This window comes from Tamandua tetradactyla, chromosome 24 (assembly GCF_023851605.1).
Source record: "Tamandua tetradactyla isolate mTamTet1 chromosome 24, mTamTet1.pri, whole genome shotgun sequence".
Taxonomy (NCBI): domain Eukaryota; kingdom Metazoa; phylum Chordata; class Mammalia; order Pilosa; family Myrmecophagidae; genus Tamandua; species Tamandua tetradactyla.
The window spans coordinates 13,083,187-13,103,411 of record NC_135350.1 but is presented as its reverse complement, the minus strand read 5'-3'; the positions used below and the strand labels follow the sequence as shown (position 1 = coordinate 13,103,411).

General features: G+C 35.7%; 1 protein-coding gene across 1 annotated transcript; it reads left to right on the top strand.

Moving 5' to 3' along the window:
- Window positions 1-1,593: 1,593 nt before the first annotated feature.
- Window positions 1,594-19,974, top strand: RRH (retinal pigment epithelium-derived rhodopsin homolog). Its single transcript, XM_077143218.1, has 7 exons — window positions 1,594-1,909; window positions 8,182-8,372; window positions 11,290-11,389; window positions 11,957-12,110; window positions 13,579-13,747; window positions 16,969-17,147; window positions 19,650-19,974. The coding sequence occupies exons 1-7, from the start codon at window positions 1,813-1,815 to the stop codon at window positions 19,762-19,764; spliced, it is 1,005 nt and encodes a 334-aa protein (XP_076999333.1). The 5' UTR covers window positions 1,594-1,812; the 3' UTR covers window positions 19,765-19,974.
- Window positions 19,975-20,225: the final 251 nt, after the last annotated feature.

The following is a 20,225-nucleotide window of genomic DNA, read 5'->3' as shown; positions in this document are numbered from 1 at the left end:
CCTAGGATAGTCTTTATCGCTTGTGAAGGAAGCATAAGAAAGCTCTTTTCATGCAATTATTATACTCACACCTGTAAAACTTTGAGTGACAGCAGAAACCTGTTCATTTTTGGAATAAGTTTCTTCAGTTCTTACAAATAGAAATTATTTTTTTCTCACAACTTTACATGAATGCTACAGTGATATGTAATCTATTACAGGAAAGAAAGGAATTTTTTTTTTGAGTACAAAAAGAGAAAGGCTTAAAACTCTTAACCCAGATTTCTAAAAGGAAGAGTTGCTCTTTGATGTTTATTGCTTTAGGGTTCCTCTGGGATACTGATGGGATTCACTTATCTAGTACAGTTTTCTATCAGAATATTATTTTACATTTACAGAAACGTGAGTACTGGTAGCTGTGAGATCTGGGATAGATCACCTAAACTGGTTCAGCCTCTTCAGTTCATATGTGAAAGAACTGAGAGCAAGAGGATTATCTTAGACTCCTTTCTACTCTGACTGTATGTTATACGAAATGAGGTAAGCAGGTAAATATAGCCCTCTAGTGGTTTGTTATGTGCTTGCATATGTTATATAATTTGGTGCATCTAGTGTTTCTCTAAAGTTTTTAATGGAGTTTTGAAATATGTTTCTCAGATTTTCTTAGTAGTGTTGCGTGGCATAAAGAAGCATTGGGGAAAAATGTACCAGTAACACTTCATTCTAACAAGTAACATATATGTACATGTTAAATTATAACATAACAATTTTTGGCTTATAACAAGGTAGTTTGGAATACTGGAATTGCCCTGTACTTCACAGGATGAATGATCGAATCCAGATACTTCTGCTGATATGTAATGTGATTATTATCATCAAATAATATTACTTATGGGTATATCAAAGGGTGGGGTGAAATGAGATGGATGATGAAAAAATCATGGTATATCCATACTATGAAATAGATAGCTATTAATAAGTTAGATCTATGTTTATAGACCTGGAATTTACAATATGACTTTAGGGGAAAACAAGTCGCCAAATGATTATGTATATCTATATATCCCCATTTTTGTTTATTAGGAGAAGCGTAGGACTCAAACATTTGTATGAATGTGTATAAGCAAAGCAGGAAAAAGGATATACACCAACAATATCGGTAGCTTGAGGGGAGTGAGATTTGGAAGGACAGGGAAAGATTACTTCTTCATTTACCTCTAATTATTTAATTATGAAGGAAAAAACAAAGGGAACTGGGAAAATTTTATTATTTTTTATTTTTTTATTTTTATTTTTTTTACATGGGCAGGCACCGGGAATCGAACTGGGGTCCTGTGGCATGGCAGGCAAGCATTCTTGCCTGCGGAGCCACCGTGGCCTGCCCTGGAAAAATTTTAAAGGGGCAATGGAAAGCGGACACATTAGTCTGAATCGTTTCAGAGCCTGATTGACCTTAATTTCATAATTAATTTCCAGCAAAACTCAGCTCCGTCAAGTCAGCTCCTGCACTGATTTCTTGAGTTTGTTAATTGTTTAAATGGATATGTGTGCTTGATAATCTTAGAAAGCAGTTTGGTACACAAATTGGTTAAAATGTGTGGAGCTTTGTATTTCTCTTTGTTTCACTAATAAGCTTTTCCCTTGCTCTGGGAATTAAATTGTTTCCTTTTTAGCACAATTAAATCTGTTAAGGGAAGCTTCTATGAAAAGCCCCTTCTTTGCGGTCTCTTAAGTGGATTTGATTGGTCCTGAAAATTCTCTCAGTGGCTCTTAAAATATTTCATAATTGCTGAAGACTTGTTATGAAGGCTATCTCAATATCTTCCCTCCAGAATGCTAAGGAATAATATGGGTAACAGTTCAGAGGAAGGTGGCTCAGTCTTTTCGCAGACCGAGCACAATATCGTTGCAACTTACTTGATTATGGCAGGTATGGTTGTTTTTATTCTATTAACAATTGTTTTGCTTTAGAATAGGAGAGGAAAAGGTTTTCAGCATAAGGAAGTAAAAGAGCATGAGTTTAGACATAGTGTTTCACATTCCCTACTGTTGGTCAACCTCAACAAATCATTCTTTTTGAGGTGGCTTGCTCATGTGTTAAATGAGGGTGGTAGTACTTGATATTCTACTTGCAGGCTGTGACGATCAACTAAAAGAATATAGATGAAAGAATAAATGGAAGCATTGTTAATGATGGTTAATGTCAAATTATTTTGAGTCTTGATAATGTAAGCAGTGGAGTAGGGCTGAGAAAAATTTCCTATAAAATGAATAATTCTCTTGTGAAAATCATCTATGTACTTGGTTTTAAATTACCAAATGAAGTTTTACTGGGGAAGAGTGTACACCATGATAAAAATGCATTTTAATATCATATTTACTATTCTCATACCAATGTTTCTTAGTTTGGTGGAAGAATCTAGCTGAGATTGAAAGGTTCAGGAAAGAAAACTAAAGTCTTAAAAAGAGAGAGAGAGCAGATTGTATTGTCACTGAGAATAGCGCTTGAAAATTCAGTTCATTCCAGAATGTTTAAGGTACTGTGATATAATATAGTTAACTCTTAAGCTTTTAAATTCCATCTTTTAGTAAAATGGGGATAAAATAAACTGCCTGTCATGATTGTTGTGAGGAATAAAATGAAATGACATATAAAGCACCTTGGGTTAGCAGATGTTAAAAAATATTTGTTCTCCAGCACATACACACATTCATTGATTCAAATAATGGATTAATCACATAAAGACTTTACAGAAAAAAAAAGAGCTGGGAGAAAATGATTACTTTTGATTACTTTTTTAATGTAAAGGTTGAATGGTGGTATAACTTGAACTGAGTAATTGCTTCCTTTCCAACTTTATGTTCCTGTAACACATTTTAGAAAGCTTTTTTTCACATTGGGTTTATTAGTTTTAGGTGAACTTTTATGAAAAGTTTCAAACATGTCAAAAGTTGAGTGAAAGGTATAATAAATCCTCATGCACCCAGCCTGTTACTTTATAATTACTTAATTTTTTCTCTGTAATCAATGATTAGTGTTTAATTCTTGCACTAGAAATTATGAGTACCTAAGTGTTTACACGTTATAGTAAACTTTAGTGACAGGTTAATTCATTTACTTCAAACAAAATTCCAGTGCCTCGGTATTATGGGTACTGGGAAGCTCTATTTTCTTTTTGATTGTTTTTTGTTACTACCCTATAGGAGAAACAATATACTATTTATAGAGAAAAATCTCATCACAGTTACATGGGAATACTTTATACACAGCTTTTGGTTTATTTAGCTTTTTGTAGATGACCAAAATGAGTAATCTGTTTTTTATCTCATTACAAATGTATATGCAAAGAATGTTCTCTCTGATACCTATCTCTGTATGTAATAATAACTGTAATCTTAATGATGTTAATAATAATATTTAAATGCTTATAATTTGCCAGGCATTGTTCTGAAACCTTAGGCAAACAACAATTTATCCTCACCTGAATTCAGTGACTTTTTGCTTTTCTCCCCTAGTTATGCAGAGAAAGAGGTTAAATAACACATATAATTATGAAATAGCTAAGTCAGGTTTTGAACTCAGGTATTTTGGCTGTGGAGCCTTCACATATAACCACAAGGTTCAGCTTTATCAATGAATATCATTAATATGTGATTTTTTTCTGTAGACAACTGAAGGAGACATATATAACCTCTTGTTCTACTACTGTATCAAACGTTCTTATTCTTTATGTCCCCTAATTTCCCGCCTTCAACAAATTCCACTTAAACTCCCAAATCAAAACCAAAATTGAGAAAAAGGGATAGTCAAAGCATTTATTCCATTTGTTATTTTCACCAAGAGTCAGTTTAGAATTTTTTCATATTTAGTTCCTACAAACTTTTATCAACTTCCAGTGCAACAAAACATTTGTAAATTTTTTATATCTGAGCACTCGCCTTTTCCTGGGAAAAGGCTGGGAAGCAAGAGGGCACAGTGAATGTAAAGATCTGGAATAAATTCGTTAAGAACAAATTGTAAAATGAAAGGTGAGAGATAGCAGACTGAAGGGAATGCCTGTAGAACATGAAGAACTGTGTTAGCCCCTAAAGGAAACAGGGATTCACCAAAGGACTTTAAATGGGAATGCCAGGATCTTACATGAATTTAAAAATATGCTCTACCCTTTGGCAACATTCCTGTAGAAGTAGTGACAGTGGGTTTATGAAGAAGTAGGTACATTTAGGAGCTAGAAAGTAGACTTAATCGAATGTAGGGATTGGGGGAGACGGAGAGGGGACATTATAGGGTTCCTTTATTAGACTACTAGATAGGTCTTGACATTCATCAAGATAGGAATGTGTCTGAGGAAGAGAGAGTTTGAGGTAGGAGAATTCTAGCATAGAACCTTGGAGAATTCAAATATTTAATGAGGCATAGATGAAAGTAAGGCCAGGAAGTAAACAAGGACGTATCTGCTGAAAAGATGGGGAGAAGTGTTTCAAGAGTGGTCAATGTCAAATGCTGATTATAGTTTTGACTCCAGAGATAGAACTTAACTGACCAATTATTAAGTGATCTGCTGTCTATTCATCAGAAAATACAGCTAGGGAAATAAAACAGAGGGATTGAGACAGCACGAAAATAGAGAAAGAGCTAAATTGTTCAACACTATTCTCATACTTTGGACCCCCCATCAAATCCAAGACTCCCCAAAATTTAGTACTTTGCTCTGATTGCATGCTTGATAGTCCTAATTTACTACACTGTGTTTCTACGGGATTTTTTTTTTTAATCAACAGATTTGTAGTTAGCCCAGAAAGGTTCTTCATTTTCTTTAAGTTTTTTGGAATATTTCTTGGGCACATACCACAATATTTGATGCTAAAAATAAAGTGAAGGAGTTATCTGAGTTTCTATCATCGTGCAGTAATTATGCCCAAAGGAATGCTAGAATTTAAGTGATATGAGTTTTAGTTTTGATTCATTTATTAAATACACCTGCTTTATATCTCATACCCAAAAGGCATAGAAGTCAATTAAGAGCCTGATATCTATGTGGGACAACTAGGAATATGTGAGAATCAGATAATATGTCATCACATAAGATTTGTGTAACAGAGGCAGTTAATTTAAGAATTCAGAGAAGAGGGCATACTCAGGGTAGGAGAAGCCTTGGGCAGAATTGGGCTTGAACTGGACTTTGAAGGATGGATAGCATTTTGATAGGTAAGAGAAAAGGAGTATGATGTTCCAAGTGAGAGAACTACAAGTCACAGTTTACAAGACATAGGTGTATTTGGTGAATAATTAGAATGGAGGGCTTGTTTTAACAAGTGTGGAAATTTGCTTAGAGTGAAAACAAATTGAGGCAAAAACCTGGAATTTCAGATTTGGACATGCAGAATTTCTTCCCATAGGCAGTGGGAGTATTTTACATTTTGGGAAAAGCCATAGTGAATTCTATGTTGTAGCAAGCTTATTCTTGCAGCAGCATGGAGGGGGATAGAAAAGGAACCTGGAAGATTTGTGGAATAGGATAAGACAGAAATTTTGACTGAGGTACTAAGATATAACAGAAGTTCTTATTTATCTGATTATTTTTGTATGTTGGTGCTTAGAAACCTTCCCTCTCTCTCCCATGATACTTAGAGATTGCTCACCAGTAGCTCTATTGATAGTGAACACTCTGTGCCTGCTTATTGCTTATCCCTCCATTAGCCCACTTGGAATCTGGTACTGACTACAGCCTCTCTCAACAGAAATCTGGTCACCCTGATCCCCACCCTTAAGATGTAGTCTGGCCTATATCTGGTCTATGGGAAACTTATGTATCCTTTGCAACATGTAAAAGATATTGGTTAGGCTGACATGCACATCTGGAATGCTCAACAGTACTTCTTATTGTAATTAACACATTGGTATTCTAATTAATAAGTGTGGTCATCAGTCTACCTGAGTCTAGTCAACTCTGGAGCACTGATGACATTGAATTTCTGGGACTCCAAGGCTGGGTCAGATCCCAGCCTGGAAACTTTCCTAAGGTGATATCACCTGTAGAGTCTTTTCCATAGACGAGAAAGCTGACAACTTCCTCTCTGGATATCTAAACCTTGCAGTATGCATACGTCTATAAGGATATGTGTGTGTATGTGTGTGTGTGCGCATGAGTGATGTGTCGGATGAAGAATTAAGATTTGGACATGTTGATAAATAAAATCAGAAAGAAAGATAGATGTTAAAGATCGAGATGGTATAATCTAGGAATGCCTAGAGTGTATAATAATGGTGAAATGTACAATGTACAAATTTTAAAAACGTTTTTGCATGAGGAAGAACAAAGGAATGTCATTATTGCAGGGTGCTGAAAATAGCTAATACTTTAAAATGTTACATTATGTGTGAGACTAAAGCAAAAAATGTTTATTTGTTACAAAATTTAGATTATGACTAGAGCATTTCCTAATATAACTCATGTAGATAGTTTGATTGAATGTCACAAGTACTTGGAATCTCAGGTAGCACATGAGATTTTGTTGGTTTGTCCAGAGTGATCCCCCGATGAATCTCAGAATGATTTGATCAGTGACTGGAAAAGTATTTGCAAGCCCCCTTTGGGGAATGGTGAGAGTGGGGAGAAATTCAACTTCCCCAAGTTGAATTCTTGATATTCTCACAAGCAGTGTGGACAACCAAAGCTATAGGCTGAGCCCCTACTCATGGGGTTTGTTCACATGAAACTTAACCCCACAAATGATAGGTCAAGTCTACTTAAAATTTAGGCCTAAAGAGTCACCCCCAAGAGAGCCTCTTTTGTTGCTCAGATGTGGCCTCTCTCTCCAGCCAATATGATGAACTGTCTCACCACCCTCCCCCTCTCTGCGTGGGACATGACTCCCAGGGGTGTGGACCTTCCTGGCAACGTGGGACAAAGATCCTGGAATGAGCTGAGACTCAGCATCAAGGGACTGAGAAAAACCCTAGAATGAGCTGAGAATTAACATCAAGAGACTGAGAGAACCTTCTGGACCAAAAGGGGGAAGAGTAAAATGAGACTAAGTGTCAATGGCTGAGAGATTCCAAACAGAGTCGAGAGGTTATCCTGGAGGTTATTCTTATGCATTAAGTAGATATCACCTTGTTGTTCAAGATGTAGTGGAGAGGCTGGAGGGAATTGCCTGAAAATGTAGAGCTGTGTTCCAGTAGCCATGTTTCTTGATGATGATTGAAGAATGATATAGCTTTCACAATGAGATTCTGTGAATGTGAAAACCTTATGTCTGATGCTCCTTTTAGCTACTATATCAACAGAAGAGTAGAACATATGGAATAAAAATAAATAATGGGGGAACAGATGTTAAAATAAATTCAGTTTGAAATAGTGGTAAATGAAAGCGAGGGTAAGGGGTATGGTACGTATAGTTTTTTTTTTCTCTATTATCATTTTATTTCTTTTTCTGTTGTCTTTTTATTTCTTTTTCTAAATCGATGCAAATGTACTAAGAAATGATGAATATGCAACTAAGTGATGATATTAAGAATTACTGATTATATATGTAGAATGGAATGATTTCTAAATGTTTTTGTTAATTTTTTTAATTAATAAAAAGAAAAAAAGATTTGGACATGTTGAACTTCAAGTAACATTTGACCAGTTGTATGATCTTATACATGGTAGATGCCTAACAAATGTTCAATTTCAGGGAGTTGAATGAAAAGAGATGAGGGACTGAAGCAAGGAGCAGGGCTGGAAATATTAACAGAAGAGCGTTAGCATAGAATGGTAGTTGAGGCTTGATGAAGATTGAGAAAGGAAATTCTATACTTTCCCTGAGCCCTAAGACTCAGAAAGCAGGAGGAAGTTACACTGCCCATTGAGAGGATGTGGTCAACACATACCCTAAAAATCAGTATGGTGATGTCACGAGAGCCGTGGGAGGAACCCCAAGAAGGGCGAAGTGAACAACAACGATGAGCTTAAATTCAACCCTCAGCATTGGCTTAGCAATTGCTAGTCTGTGAGTTTTAATTTCTTAATTTCTGTTTTACAGAAGGGCCGTGAAGATGTTACAGTTTTAAGAGCAGTTAGAGCTCTTCAAATAAATGCACTAATAAGAGATTCTCTATATTTTTGAAAGGGCTTAACATTTAATTTTTATCCTAATTTTCAACATTCATATTAAACTAAGTATATCATTGTGTGTGTGTGTGTGTGTTCTCAGGTATAATAAGTATTCTCAGCAACATAATAGTTCTGGGCATCTTCATTAAGTACAAGGAACTTCGGACGCCCACAAACACAATCATCATAAACCTGGCTGTTACTGATATAGGGGTCAGTAGCATTGGCTATCCCATGTCTGCTGCATCAGATCTACATGGAAGTTGGAAATTTGGATATGCAGGATGTCAGGTATTGGAGATATTTGGAATGATAGCAAAATAAAGTGGACCAAAGATGTCAATTTAAATGTCAAAAAAGTTATCATGTTTTAATCAAATAAGATATTGTAGGATAAGAAATATAGTGTATTTATTGAAAACAGCTTTGAGAATGACTGGAAAATATATTCTTTAATAAGAGAAATATCACTGAACTTCATTATATTTTCAAAATTCCTCCAACCCAAAGGAAAGCATAGTAACAGAACAACCAGCATTCAACTAAAGAAAAGTGAAGTTTGGGATATTCAAATAACTATTCTGCTTTTATTTGAAACATTAATTATTGAGTGACAATCATAATATCTGAGGGATATATCTGAGGAAAAACTATGGCAAGTCCTACATGAGGATTTTTGATAAATTATGTTTACTGTTAGTTTTACTGACAAGGATATGAATTGATCTTAACTTGCATTAAAATAGTAGGCATATATGACTTGGACTAGTTTATTGAACAATTTACTATTTTAAGCCATAAAATTATATAGTAATATGAGAACAATAGAGAATAATGAGGAGCCATGTATACACCAACCATTTTTGTCAAATCTTAAAATTTCGAAATATGTGTTTTTGGTTGTTTTTCTTTTGTAAGACATCAAACTTTAGAGATACTGCTGAAGCCCACTGTATATCACTCCCAAGTCTTACTCACTTCCCTCCTATGCATATTTTTCTATTTCACTACATATTTATGTGTCCATAAACCAAAAGTAAAACTATCTGAATGTTTTAAATGTGTATAAATGATTTATTGTTTATATTATGTGGTTTCCTGTTATTGTTTAATATTATGTTTTTGAGTTTTGAGGTTTATCCATGTGATGGATGTAGGGGTAAGTCATTTATTTTAACCATTACATAGTTGTTTTAGTTGCTTGAATGCAATATACCAGAAATGCAATGGCTTTTAAAAAGGAAATTTACCAAGTTGCAAGTGTACCATTCTAAGGCTATTAAAATGTCCAAACTAAGGCATCCAGAGAAATATACCTTTATTCAAGAAAGGCTGATGGGTTTGGAATATCTCTGTCAGCTGGAAAGGCATGTGGCTGGCATCTGCTTGGGTCTTTGGCTTTTCATTTCAAACAGCTCCGCTGGGGGTGTTTTCTTTCTTCGTCTCCAAAGGTCTCTGGCTGTGTAGGCTCTAAAGCTTTTTCTGAAATGGTTCCCTCTTTTTAAAATTTTTTTCTTCCTATTTATTTATTTTTAACACTTTTATTATAAAACCTTAACAAACAAACATACAAACATTCTTGACATACAAACATTCTATACGTGGTGTACAATCAATGGCTCACAATATCATTACATAGTTGTGTATTCATCAGCATGATCATTTTTTGAACATTTGCATCACTCCAGAAAAAGAAATAAAAAAGAGAAAAACCCATACATACCATACCCCTTACCCCTCCCTCTCACTGACCACTAGTATTTCAATTTATTTTAACCTTTGTTCCCCCATTCTTTGCTTATTTTTTATCCATATTTTTTACTCATTGGTCCAGACCCTAGATAAAAAAAGTATCAGACACAAGGTTTTCACAATCACACAGTCAAATTATAAAAGCTTTATCATTATACAATCATCTTTAAGAAACATGGCTCCTGGAACACAGCTCTACAGTTTCAGGTACTTCCCTCTAGCCACTCTAATACACCATAAGCTGAAAAAGGGATATCTAAATAATGTGTAAGAATAACCCCCAGGATAACCTCTTGACTCTTTTGAAATCTCTCAGCCACTGACACTTTATTTTGTCTCATTTCTCTCTTCCTCCTCTTGGTCGAGAAAGTTTTCTCAATTCCTTGATGCTGGATCCCAGCTTATCCCAAGATTTCTGTCCCACATTGCTGGGGAGATTTACAAAAATTGTTCCCTCTTAAAGGACTCCAATAAGCAACCTCACCTTAAATGGGTGGAGACACATCTCTGTGGAAACCAAAAGATCACACCTCTATTGGATAGGTCAGATCTCCATGGAAACAACTTAAACAGACAATCCCACCTAGCAATACTGAATCAGGATTAAAGAATATGGCTTTTCTGGTGTACACAACAGTTTCAAACCAGCACGATAGTATTCCACTTTATGAAAATATTGCAACTTATTTATTAATTTGCTGTTATTAATCATTTGTTTTCAATTTTTTTCCATTACAAACAAGACTTCAATAAATGTCCTTTTACATGTCTCCTTTTCTAGAAACATTACTCAGGAAGATTGTTGGGTTGTAGAAAATGTTCATCTTCAACGTTATTAAATGTGGCCTAATTGCTTTCCAAAATGATTATACCAATTGTTAAAACTTCTATTGCTTCAAATTCTCACCAACTCTTGAACTTGCCAGACTTAAAACTTTTTAATCATCTTCATGGGTGTGAAATGATATCTTGTAGTTATAATTTGCATTTCTCTGGGTACTTAATTTTGTTGTGCATCTTTTCTTATGTGTGAATAGCCCATTCATCCTTTGCCTATTTTCCTATTGATTCTGCCATTTTCGTGTTGATGGTCTATTTTCTCATTAGGCTTTTGTTAATCATATGCAATGTACCTGATGTATGTTTTGTTTTTGTCCTCTGTTTACAATGTCTCTTGTTATAGAGAAGTTTCATGTTAAGTACTATAATATTTAAAAAAATGTTTATTTTAATTAATGAAATTTCAGACAACATGAATGTTTTTGAAAACCAGTTAACTTGATAATGGAGTACCTATTTAATAAATAATAATAGATAAATAATCTGTTTAGTAAAAAGATTTATTTATAAAAAACATTTAATCTATTTAAAATATTTTTTACCAATGGAATAAAAATTTAAATGTTTCTTGGAGGGTGTTTGGAATGGTGGATTCTTCCCAATTTCGATTTTTCAGATTTATGCTGGATTGAATATCTTTTTTGGAATGGCAAGTATCGGATTACTCACTGTGGTGGCCATGGACCGATATCTGAGCATTTGCCGTCCTGACGTTGGTATAACACTATCCTCAGCTTTCTACATGAAATTTATTTCTTGCCTAAGTAGCACTCAACACATATTCACTTCAAAATACAAATGTGATTGTTTGCAAAAATGGTCAGTCTTAATTCTACAACTATGCTTATTCAGAAGTTTCAATGATTTCTTATTATACTTAGAATAAAATCCAAATTTCATAACATAGCCTCTAAGGCCCTGCCTATTCTGCCGCTGACCCATCTTCACAGCTTCAGCTGAGGCTACTCTCACTTTGTGGTACTGGCCAAGCTTTTTCCCACTTTAGGGCCTTCGCACATGCTGTACCCTGTGCCTGGAAGGCTTTTCTACCTGCTAATCCTCTGGCTGATCCTTTTTAGCATACAGGTTTCAGCTTAAATGTCTTTTTTTTTTTTTTTTTCTCTTTTCAGAATAAGAATTCATGTTGGTAGGTTCTGAGTGCACTGAAGTGCTCTACAAAGAATTTTTACGTAGTAACAACTTTGAGTCATCAGTTAAATCAAAGTGAAGGTATGAATCCCATCATTGGCAAATGATGCTAATTTTTATATGCTTATCACTAGGAAGAAGAATGACCAGCAATACTTATATCAGCATGATCCTGGGGGCCTGGATCAATGGCATGTTTTGGGCTTTGCTGCCTATCACAGGGTGGGCTAGTTATGCTCCAGATCCCACTGGTGCCACCTGTACCATAAACTGGCGGAAAAATGATGTGTAAGAGACATTTATATTTTAAAATCAAATGCTACTAATAATAGACATTTTCTCACCATTTCAAATTGAAGTTCAGATCACATATTTCTAATAGAGTGTGGCAAGGGGTAGTAGTGATTATAACAAGAGATGAAATTGAGAAAAATGGTTTATACTTGTTTGCAAATAAAGGTCATCTAGCTCCTTTTCTCCCCCTTACTCTTTCTCCCTCCCTTCTGTTCTCTCCTAAAACAGCAATGGGGACTACAAATCACACTTCCAATATTTTTACATCTCAAAAGTGGGGCCTTGAGTAGGAGAAGGGAGTGTTTGTGGATTAAATAGCATGCAGCGCTGGTGAAAGCCCCAGGCTGACTCCCTACTTTCTTTTCAGGATAATCTGGTGATAAAGCATCTTCTGGAATTATGTAGCAAAAGCCTAATCCCTGTAAGGATTTGCCTGCTACTTGGTGAATGGCCTCTAAACTTTCCAGAGAAAAGAGGATAATTTAGTTTATTAAAGGAGACAAAAGATTATGCAGAAAAACATATAGGAAAATTTTGAATCCAAAACTTTTTCTGTAAAGAATTAAAAAGTCATTTTTCTTTAGGTTTTACAGGCAAGATGGTTTTGTTGCAACTACTCAACTCTACCATTGTTCTGTGAAAGCAGCCATTACATGTACATGGCAGTGTTCCAAAAAAACTTTATTTACAAAGACTAGCGGCAAACAGACTTTAGCCCACAGGCCATAGTTGCTGACCCTTGGTTTAAATGATCTATAAGTCAAATATGCTTCCTAAATATATAATGATACACTGACAAGGGATAATTCCAGGGTTATTTCCAGTTATTGTCCTATTTCCCCTTTCTGCATTTAAGATATTAAATGAGTAGTCATGATTACCTTTTCTTTTTGTAAAAATTAAAAAAAAATTTATCGTTAAATGTAACATATGTACAAAGCAAAGAAAGAAAAAAGCAATAATTTTCAAAGCACATGTCAATAAGTAGTTTCAGAACAGATCTAAATTTGTCATGGGCTGCCATTGTACCACCTCAGATTTTTTCTTCTAGCTATTCCAAAACACTGGAGGCTAGAAGAAATATTAATATAATGATTCAACAGCCATACTCATTTGTTAAATCCCATTTTCTCTGTTATACCTTCTCCTTCTTTAATCCTTCTCCCAATCTATAGGGATCTTTGGACAATGCCCGTTCTGACTTTTTCATGTTGAGAAGGGGTGTCCATACTAAAGAATAGGGGGATGAAATTAATTGATAATCCTGGAGAGTCTTGTCCCTTGAGTTTCAGGATTTATCAGAACTAGGACCCCTCTAGGTATTATAGGTTCCAGGAAGGCAAATCTAATGCATGAGACCTTTATAGAGTCTGACTTTGAGCCCGAGGTATTCTTAAGAGTCATCAGGAGTGATGTTGGTTGGGGTTTAGCAAACCATTTGATTGCCTTTTCTTGTTTTCAGATCTTTCGTTTCTTACACTATGACAGTTGTCGCGATAAATTTCATTGTGCCCTTGTCAGTGATGTTTTACTGCTATTACCACGTCACTCAATCCATTAAATGTCATATTTCTCATAACCACTCTGAGTACTTCAACAGAGACTGGTCAGATCAGGTAGATGTAACAAAGGTAAGAATCAACTCTTAAAACAGTTGTTTGTAGTGGAGCTTTTACACATACATAATTGACAGAGTCCCTTGGCCCCTAGGCAGTTACCTCCCCCATCCCTGATTCTCATTCCCCAGCTTTCTTCTAGTGTTTGCCTCCAAATTTCTAAATGATATGCCTATCTGCTCTTTTGGGTTGATTTGTTTGCTATCAATTCTAGATTTTCTACTCTGAAAGATGAGGATTTATTTCTCTTATACCACCATTTTTCTCCTTTTCCTCCCCACCACCTTTCTATCTCCTCATCCTGTCAATCTAATGATAAACAATATTTGGCTAGGTTAAGAATCAACATTTACATTATTGTAACTGTCTAAATTCTATTTACTGACAAACTGTGTAGAGTACAATGATTTACATTTCTTTTTTATGTGTCTTTTTTCCTTTCAAGTTATAATTCATTCATAATTTTTCCCTCTCCATCTCTCCCTCCCTTTCTCTCTTTTTTGCTCTCTCCACCCCCCCCCCCACCCCAGTGTTCTTGTTACTGTTCTATGTACCTGTCACTAATTCAGCTCTAACTCTAACAGAATTGTCAATCTCCATTTGGTATGTTTAGATACATCGGAAGATAGATTCATAGCATCCTTTTCTTAGATCTCTCTCTCCTGGCATCCTCAGGCCCCTTGCTGTCTTCTGGACTGGGGCCCTTGACTACTGCCCATATTGTCTGACATCCTCAGATCTCCTTTCATCACCATCTGGAAATACCTTTGGCTTCTCCCCTGGGTCAGATCTCTGCTTTCTGGATTGCATGTCTTCCTTTTTCTTGGTTTTCTCCCTCTGATTTGGTGGAGCACATACTCCAGTAGATTCCTGAGAAGGTTGCAAGGGAGAGAAATGTTTTAAGACACTGCATGCCTGAAAATGTCTTAATTCTGCTGTCATATTTGACTGATCTATGTCTGGCATAGAATTCTGGAAGAAAAATGATATTCAAGGAATTTTGAAGGTGCTGCTCTATAGTCTCCTTGTATCTAGTGTTTTACTATTGCAGAGGTTGACTGCATTCAGGTGACTGATCTTTTGTGGTGATCTGTGTGTTCCCTCTGAAAGTTTGTAGGATCTTCCCTATGGCTCTAGTTTTTTAAAATTTCATACCCATGTGCCTTGGTGTGGGTCATTATTCATTTCATGTGCTGAGTACTTTATGAGTGCATTCAGTGTAGAGACTCCCATCTTTTGGGAAATTTTGTGTATTATTCTCTTGGGTTTCTGTCCGTGCTATTTTTTCTGTTCTGTTTTCCTGGGATGCCTCTTATTTGGATACTAGCTCTCTTGGATTTACCTTCTAATTTTCCTCAGTTTTCTCTGTTACTTTTCTTTTCCTTCTTCTCTCTCTCTCTCTCTCTCTCTCTCTTCTCCTCTCTCTCTCTCTCTATTTTTTTTCTTCTACTTCCTGGGAGATTTCTTCACCCATCTCTAGGGCTGGGATTAGAATGAGGAGAGTGAGCCTTGGGAAAAGAACTTTAGAGTGCTTGCACCAAAGCACTCCGTAAACAAGAAAAATAATATTAAAATAAAAAACCAAAATGTAAAAAATCCATTATGAACAAAATATACAATATTAAATAAAGACAGAGACTGGCCCTGTGCTTGCAAGACTAGACCTTGCCCTGAACTTTCAACCTTTCTATTGCATTTAAAAAATTTCTGGTATCATTTTTATAGCTAGGATAAAAATTATTTTTTATAGATAAGAGAATTATCTTATCCTCTATTCTCCTTTCTATAGCCTCCCTTTCTGGTTTTATGGATATATATATCTTTTCTTATTTTTATGATATTATGTGTGTATTTACATTTTCCTTCTCTTCGTTATATATTTTTTTACTTCCCCGAGTTCCTGCACCATTTTGGTCTCTGCCTTTCAGTAGGAGTGTTTCTTCCATGTTTGTTGGTCAGGTACTGTCTCCTCATATTTAGCGATGCAGTTAAAGACTGTAAGCTCCAGAGTGTTATTCAGCTTGGCTCTTTCTTCTGGAGGGACATCTGATGGGGTCTGTATCTGTAGATTATTTTCTTCGGTTTCCAAGGAGAAGAACCTTTCGAGTTCCTGTCTGGAAGGGGCAATCCTCTCTACCAATATTCTTAGGGCTCGAAGTAGGGACAGGCAGCATACCTGTACAGTACATGCCTCTTTTCCATCTTTCAGTTGAGCCCAGTGTCCCCCAGTCCCGAGTTTCCCTGCCTTACCTTGTCATAGACTGAGCCTTTAGTTCAGTCCATGAGAGTCTATGAAGAGGTTGGGGCGGATGCCTGGCAGAGTGAAGAGGGGATTTGGAAATCTAACTTCTTCGTTTTGCTGATTTTGAACTGGTCCTTCTGTTTTCAGTTCCATGTACAGCCAGACATCCAGAGGTATCCAATTTCTGAGACTTTTTGGAGTTGTCTGGAAGAATTAGTCTGTATCTGGTTTTCCCTCACTGCTACCTCTTTTTTTGTTGTTGTTTTAAAAAATCATTTCTATGTCTGCTAAGTAATTTGCGACTTGTCCAGCTGATACTTAGTTTCCATTTAAAAAAACTATTGTCTAATCTTCAGTTCTTTCTTACTACAAATTTTTGTCCTTTTAAAATCTTTTTCCATCATCTTAGTGGACAATCAGAAGGGAACAATGTAAAATTTATAACTTCCCATTTAAACTAGATGCAAGGAAACGCCTTTACAAAATTATCAGTACTGTACATATTATATATCCAGCATAAATAGCCTGTGTTAGATTCACTGAGCTACATATGAGCTTTTTTTCTAAACTGAGTTTAGAATATTGGAAGTTGTTTTTATACCAGCAGATAATGACAGTGAGAAAGAGAAATATCAATGCCAACTGTCCACACTGCAATTACTAGAAATAGGCTAGGAATGGGTTTTCATACCTCCCATCAAAGCCAGTTTTTGTACCCTCCCCTCACACACCCAAAGAAGGAGGGCATTCTTTTCATTTGTGTAACATTCTTAAAAGCAATGTACTATATTAATTGAATATCCATATCCAAGCTCTTGTTATCATTGTTGGCTTTAGACACCTAAGCAAAATACATTGAGAGGAAAAACTCAACTGTTTCCTTTATTGTTTCCTATATTGTGATTAACAATATAAACAAATTTAAATACCAATCTAGATAATTTTTCATGCTATTTTAGGTCTTGGGTTTAGTGACTATTTATTTATTTTACAGATGTCTGTGATAATGATATTAATGTTTCTGGTGGCTTGGTCCCCTTATTCGATTGTATGTTTATGGGCTTCTTTTGGAAACCCAAAGAAGATTCCACCCTCAATGGCTATTATTGCTCCACTGTTTGCGAAATCTTCTACATTCTACAATCCCTGTATTTATGTGGTTGCTAATAAAAAGTAAGTAATGTCTAAAATGCTTGAAAAAAATGATTCAGAAAGAATATTAAAATGACAGCAGAGAACATAGTAAAATTTCATTGGAAGTGACAGTCACTTCAAACTAATATAAGCAAGAAAAATATTTGGCTGTTCAGGTGAAAAAGATAGCCATATCTAGGTCCTCAAATGCCTGCAGCTCCATTTTTGTGACAGGTTCTTCCCACATGGTGACAGAGATGATCATGGAAACCCAACACCCAAATTCTACCAGCTAAAAACCCCAAAGGTGAGCCTCATCTCAGATGGCTTTCTGGCAGAAAAGTCCCCGGAAGTCCCTGGTCAGCTCTGCTTGTTTCATGTGGCTGTTCCATCAAAATGCATGGAATGGCTTTTCCAAAGGCTCTTTTATTACCAGAAAATGGACAAGGCAGTGTTGTATTCCTTACATAGGTAGCACAGTTCTATTTTTACAATAAAGGAGAGATGCCAACCAAATGCAAGAGAAAAACCAGTTCTAATATAAGAGGCTTCTTAGAAGTGTGTAGTCATTCAGAGAATCCCATTCCCTCCCCACTTTTATAGACTCTCAGCAAGAATTTCCTTTCCTGCCTCAACAATGAAACTTAGATTATTTCATTTCTTGTTACTGCTGGAAAGATTAAATGAACCAATCTACTGTGCTTAATGTTTAACCAGGAAATCTCAGTAGAGGTCATTTTATTGAAAAAGGTATGCTACTTTTTATTAATTTATTGTGTATTATTCAACTGTTTGAAGAGCCGCTGTAGCTATAGTTATGGTATGTGAAGAAACATACAATTTTAAAGATCAAACAGACCAAGCAGGAAGAACATAGAACACATTTTTAACTCGAACACATTTTTAACTCGGAGGCTGTTGGTAGTTCTTTGGAGAAGACCAGTTATTCTCAAGCACCGTAATTTCAACTGGCCTTTGTTCAGAAGAACAGATGCATGGAATGCCCATCCTTAGTTAAAATAAATAAATGATTGCAATTGACATTAAAAGTGTCATTTTAAATTTTTTATTTATTTAAAAATATTCTTATTACAAACAACGAACCAACATACCAGCATTCTTGACATACAATCATTCTTGATGTATGAACATTCTTGACACGGTTACAATCAATGGCTCACAATATTATCACATAGTCGTGTCTTCATCACCATTATCATTGTTTTGAGCATTTGTAGCTCTCCAGCAAAAGAAAGAAAAATGACAAAACTCATACATGCCATACCCCTTATCATTCCCTTTCATTGATCACTAGTATTTCAATCTACTCAATTAATTTTACCTTTGTTCCTCTTATTATTTGTTTATTTTTTTTCCATATTTTTTACTCATCTGTCCATACCGTAGATAAGAGGAGCATCAGACACAAGGTTTGCACAATCACACAGTCACATTGTGAAAGCTATATCATTATACAATCATCTTCAAGAAACATGGCTACTGGAACACAGCTCTACAGTTTCAGGCACTTCCCTCTAGCCACTTGAATACACCATAAACTAAAAAGATATTATATATATCTATATAATACATAAGAATAACCTCCAGGATAACCTCTTGACTCTGTTTGAAATCTCTCAGCCACTGACACTTTATTTTTTATTTATTTTTTTACATGGGCAGGCACTGGGAAATGAACCTGGGTTTCTGGCATGGCAGGCAAGAACCCTGCCACTGAGCCACTATGGCCCACCCCTGACACTTTATTTTGTCTCATTTCTCTCTTCTCCCTTTTGGTCGAGAAGGTTTTCTCCTCCCTTGATGCTGAGTCCTACCAAATTCCAGGATTTCTGTCCCATGTTGCCAGGGAGGTTTATACCTCTGGGAGTCATGTCCTACATGGAGAGGGAAGGGCAGTGAGTTTGCATGCTGTGTTGGTTGAGGGAGAGAAACCACATCTGAGCAACAAAAGAGAATCTCTAGGGGTGACTCTTTGGCTTAATTTTAAGTAGGCTTAGCCTATCTTATGTGGGGATATGTTTCAACCTATTCATTTGGTGTCCCCACTGCTTGCGAGAATATAAAAAATTCTCTGAATGGAAAAGTTGAATTTCCCCCTTTCTCCCCATTACCCCAAGGGGAGTTTGCAAATACTCCTTTATTCACTGTTCAGATCACTCTGAGATTTATTGGGGCATCACACTAACCTGGACAAACCTACAAAATCTCATGCCCTATTCAAGATTCCATGTACTTATGATGTTCAATTAATCTGTCCATATAAATTAAATTAGGAAATGCAAGAAGTGTCACACTTAACTTTTGCCTATTATTAAATGTCTTTCATGTTTATAAGAAATGTCCAGAAATTGGCCTTTAATGGCACCAATTTGTGAACTCAAATGGAGTTATTAAAATTGGAAGCAGAAATTTATTTGGAGATGGCAGTTGGCAGTAGCATCACCTAAACTATATTTGAAAGTGTTTTAACAGTTCCGAGTCATTATAGGATAATGCCAGAATTTCTCTTCTTTATCGTAGATTCCGGAGGGCAATGTTTGCCATGTTAAAATGTCAGACTCACCAAGCAATGCCAGTGACGAGTATTTTACCAATGAATGTATCTGATAACCCATTGACATCTGGAAGAATCTAAAATAAGAGAAAAGCACATATTATCAAGACATTTTTTTTTTGCATTACCTTAATTTTATTTTAAATATTAGCCCATTTAGATCAAATGTAGAAATAGATTAATGTCCTGATAAACATTGTGTTTCTTAAGTACAGCACACAGTTCTGTCTTCAGTGGCCACTGTGGTGCACATTTTTTTTAAGTTCCTTATATGTAAATCTATGCTCATGTTTTTTCATGGATCTAGGCCCATGAGATTAAGGCCCTGACTCATTTTGCTTGGTGCATTGTAGAAACTCAATAAATATTTGTTTACTATTGTTGAATGTTGAATGAATTTTTAGAATCCACACATCTGCCATTTTAAAGACCATTAAGCATAGCATATGTTCTAGTTTGCTAGCTGCTGGAATGCAATATACTAGAAACAGAATGGCTTTTCAAAAGGGGAATTTAATAAGTTGCTAGTTTATAGTTCTAAG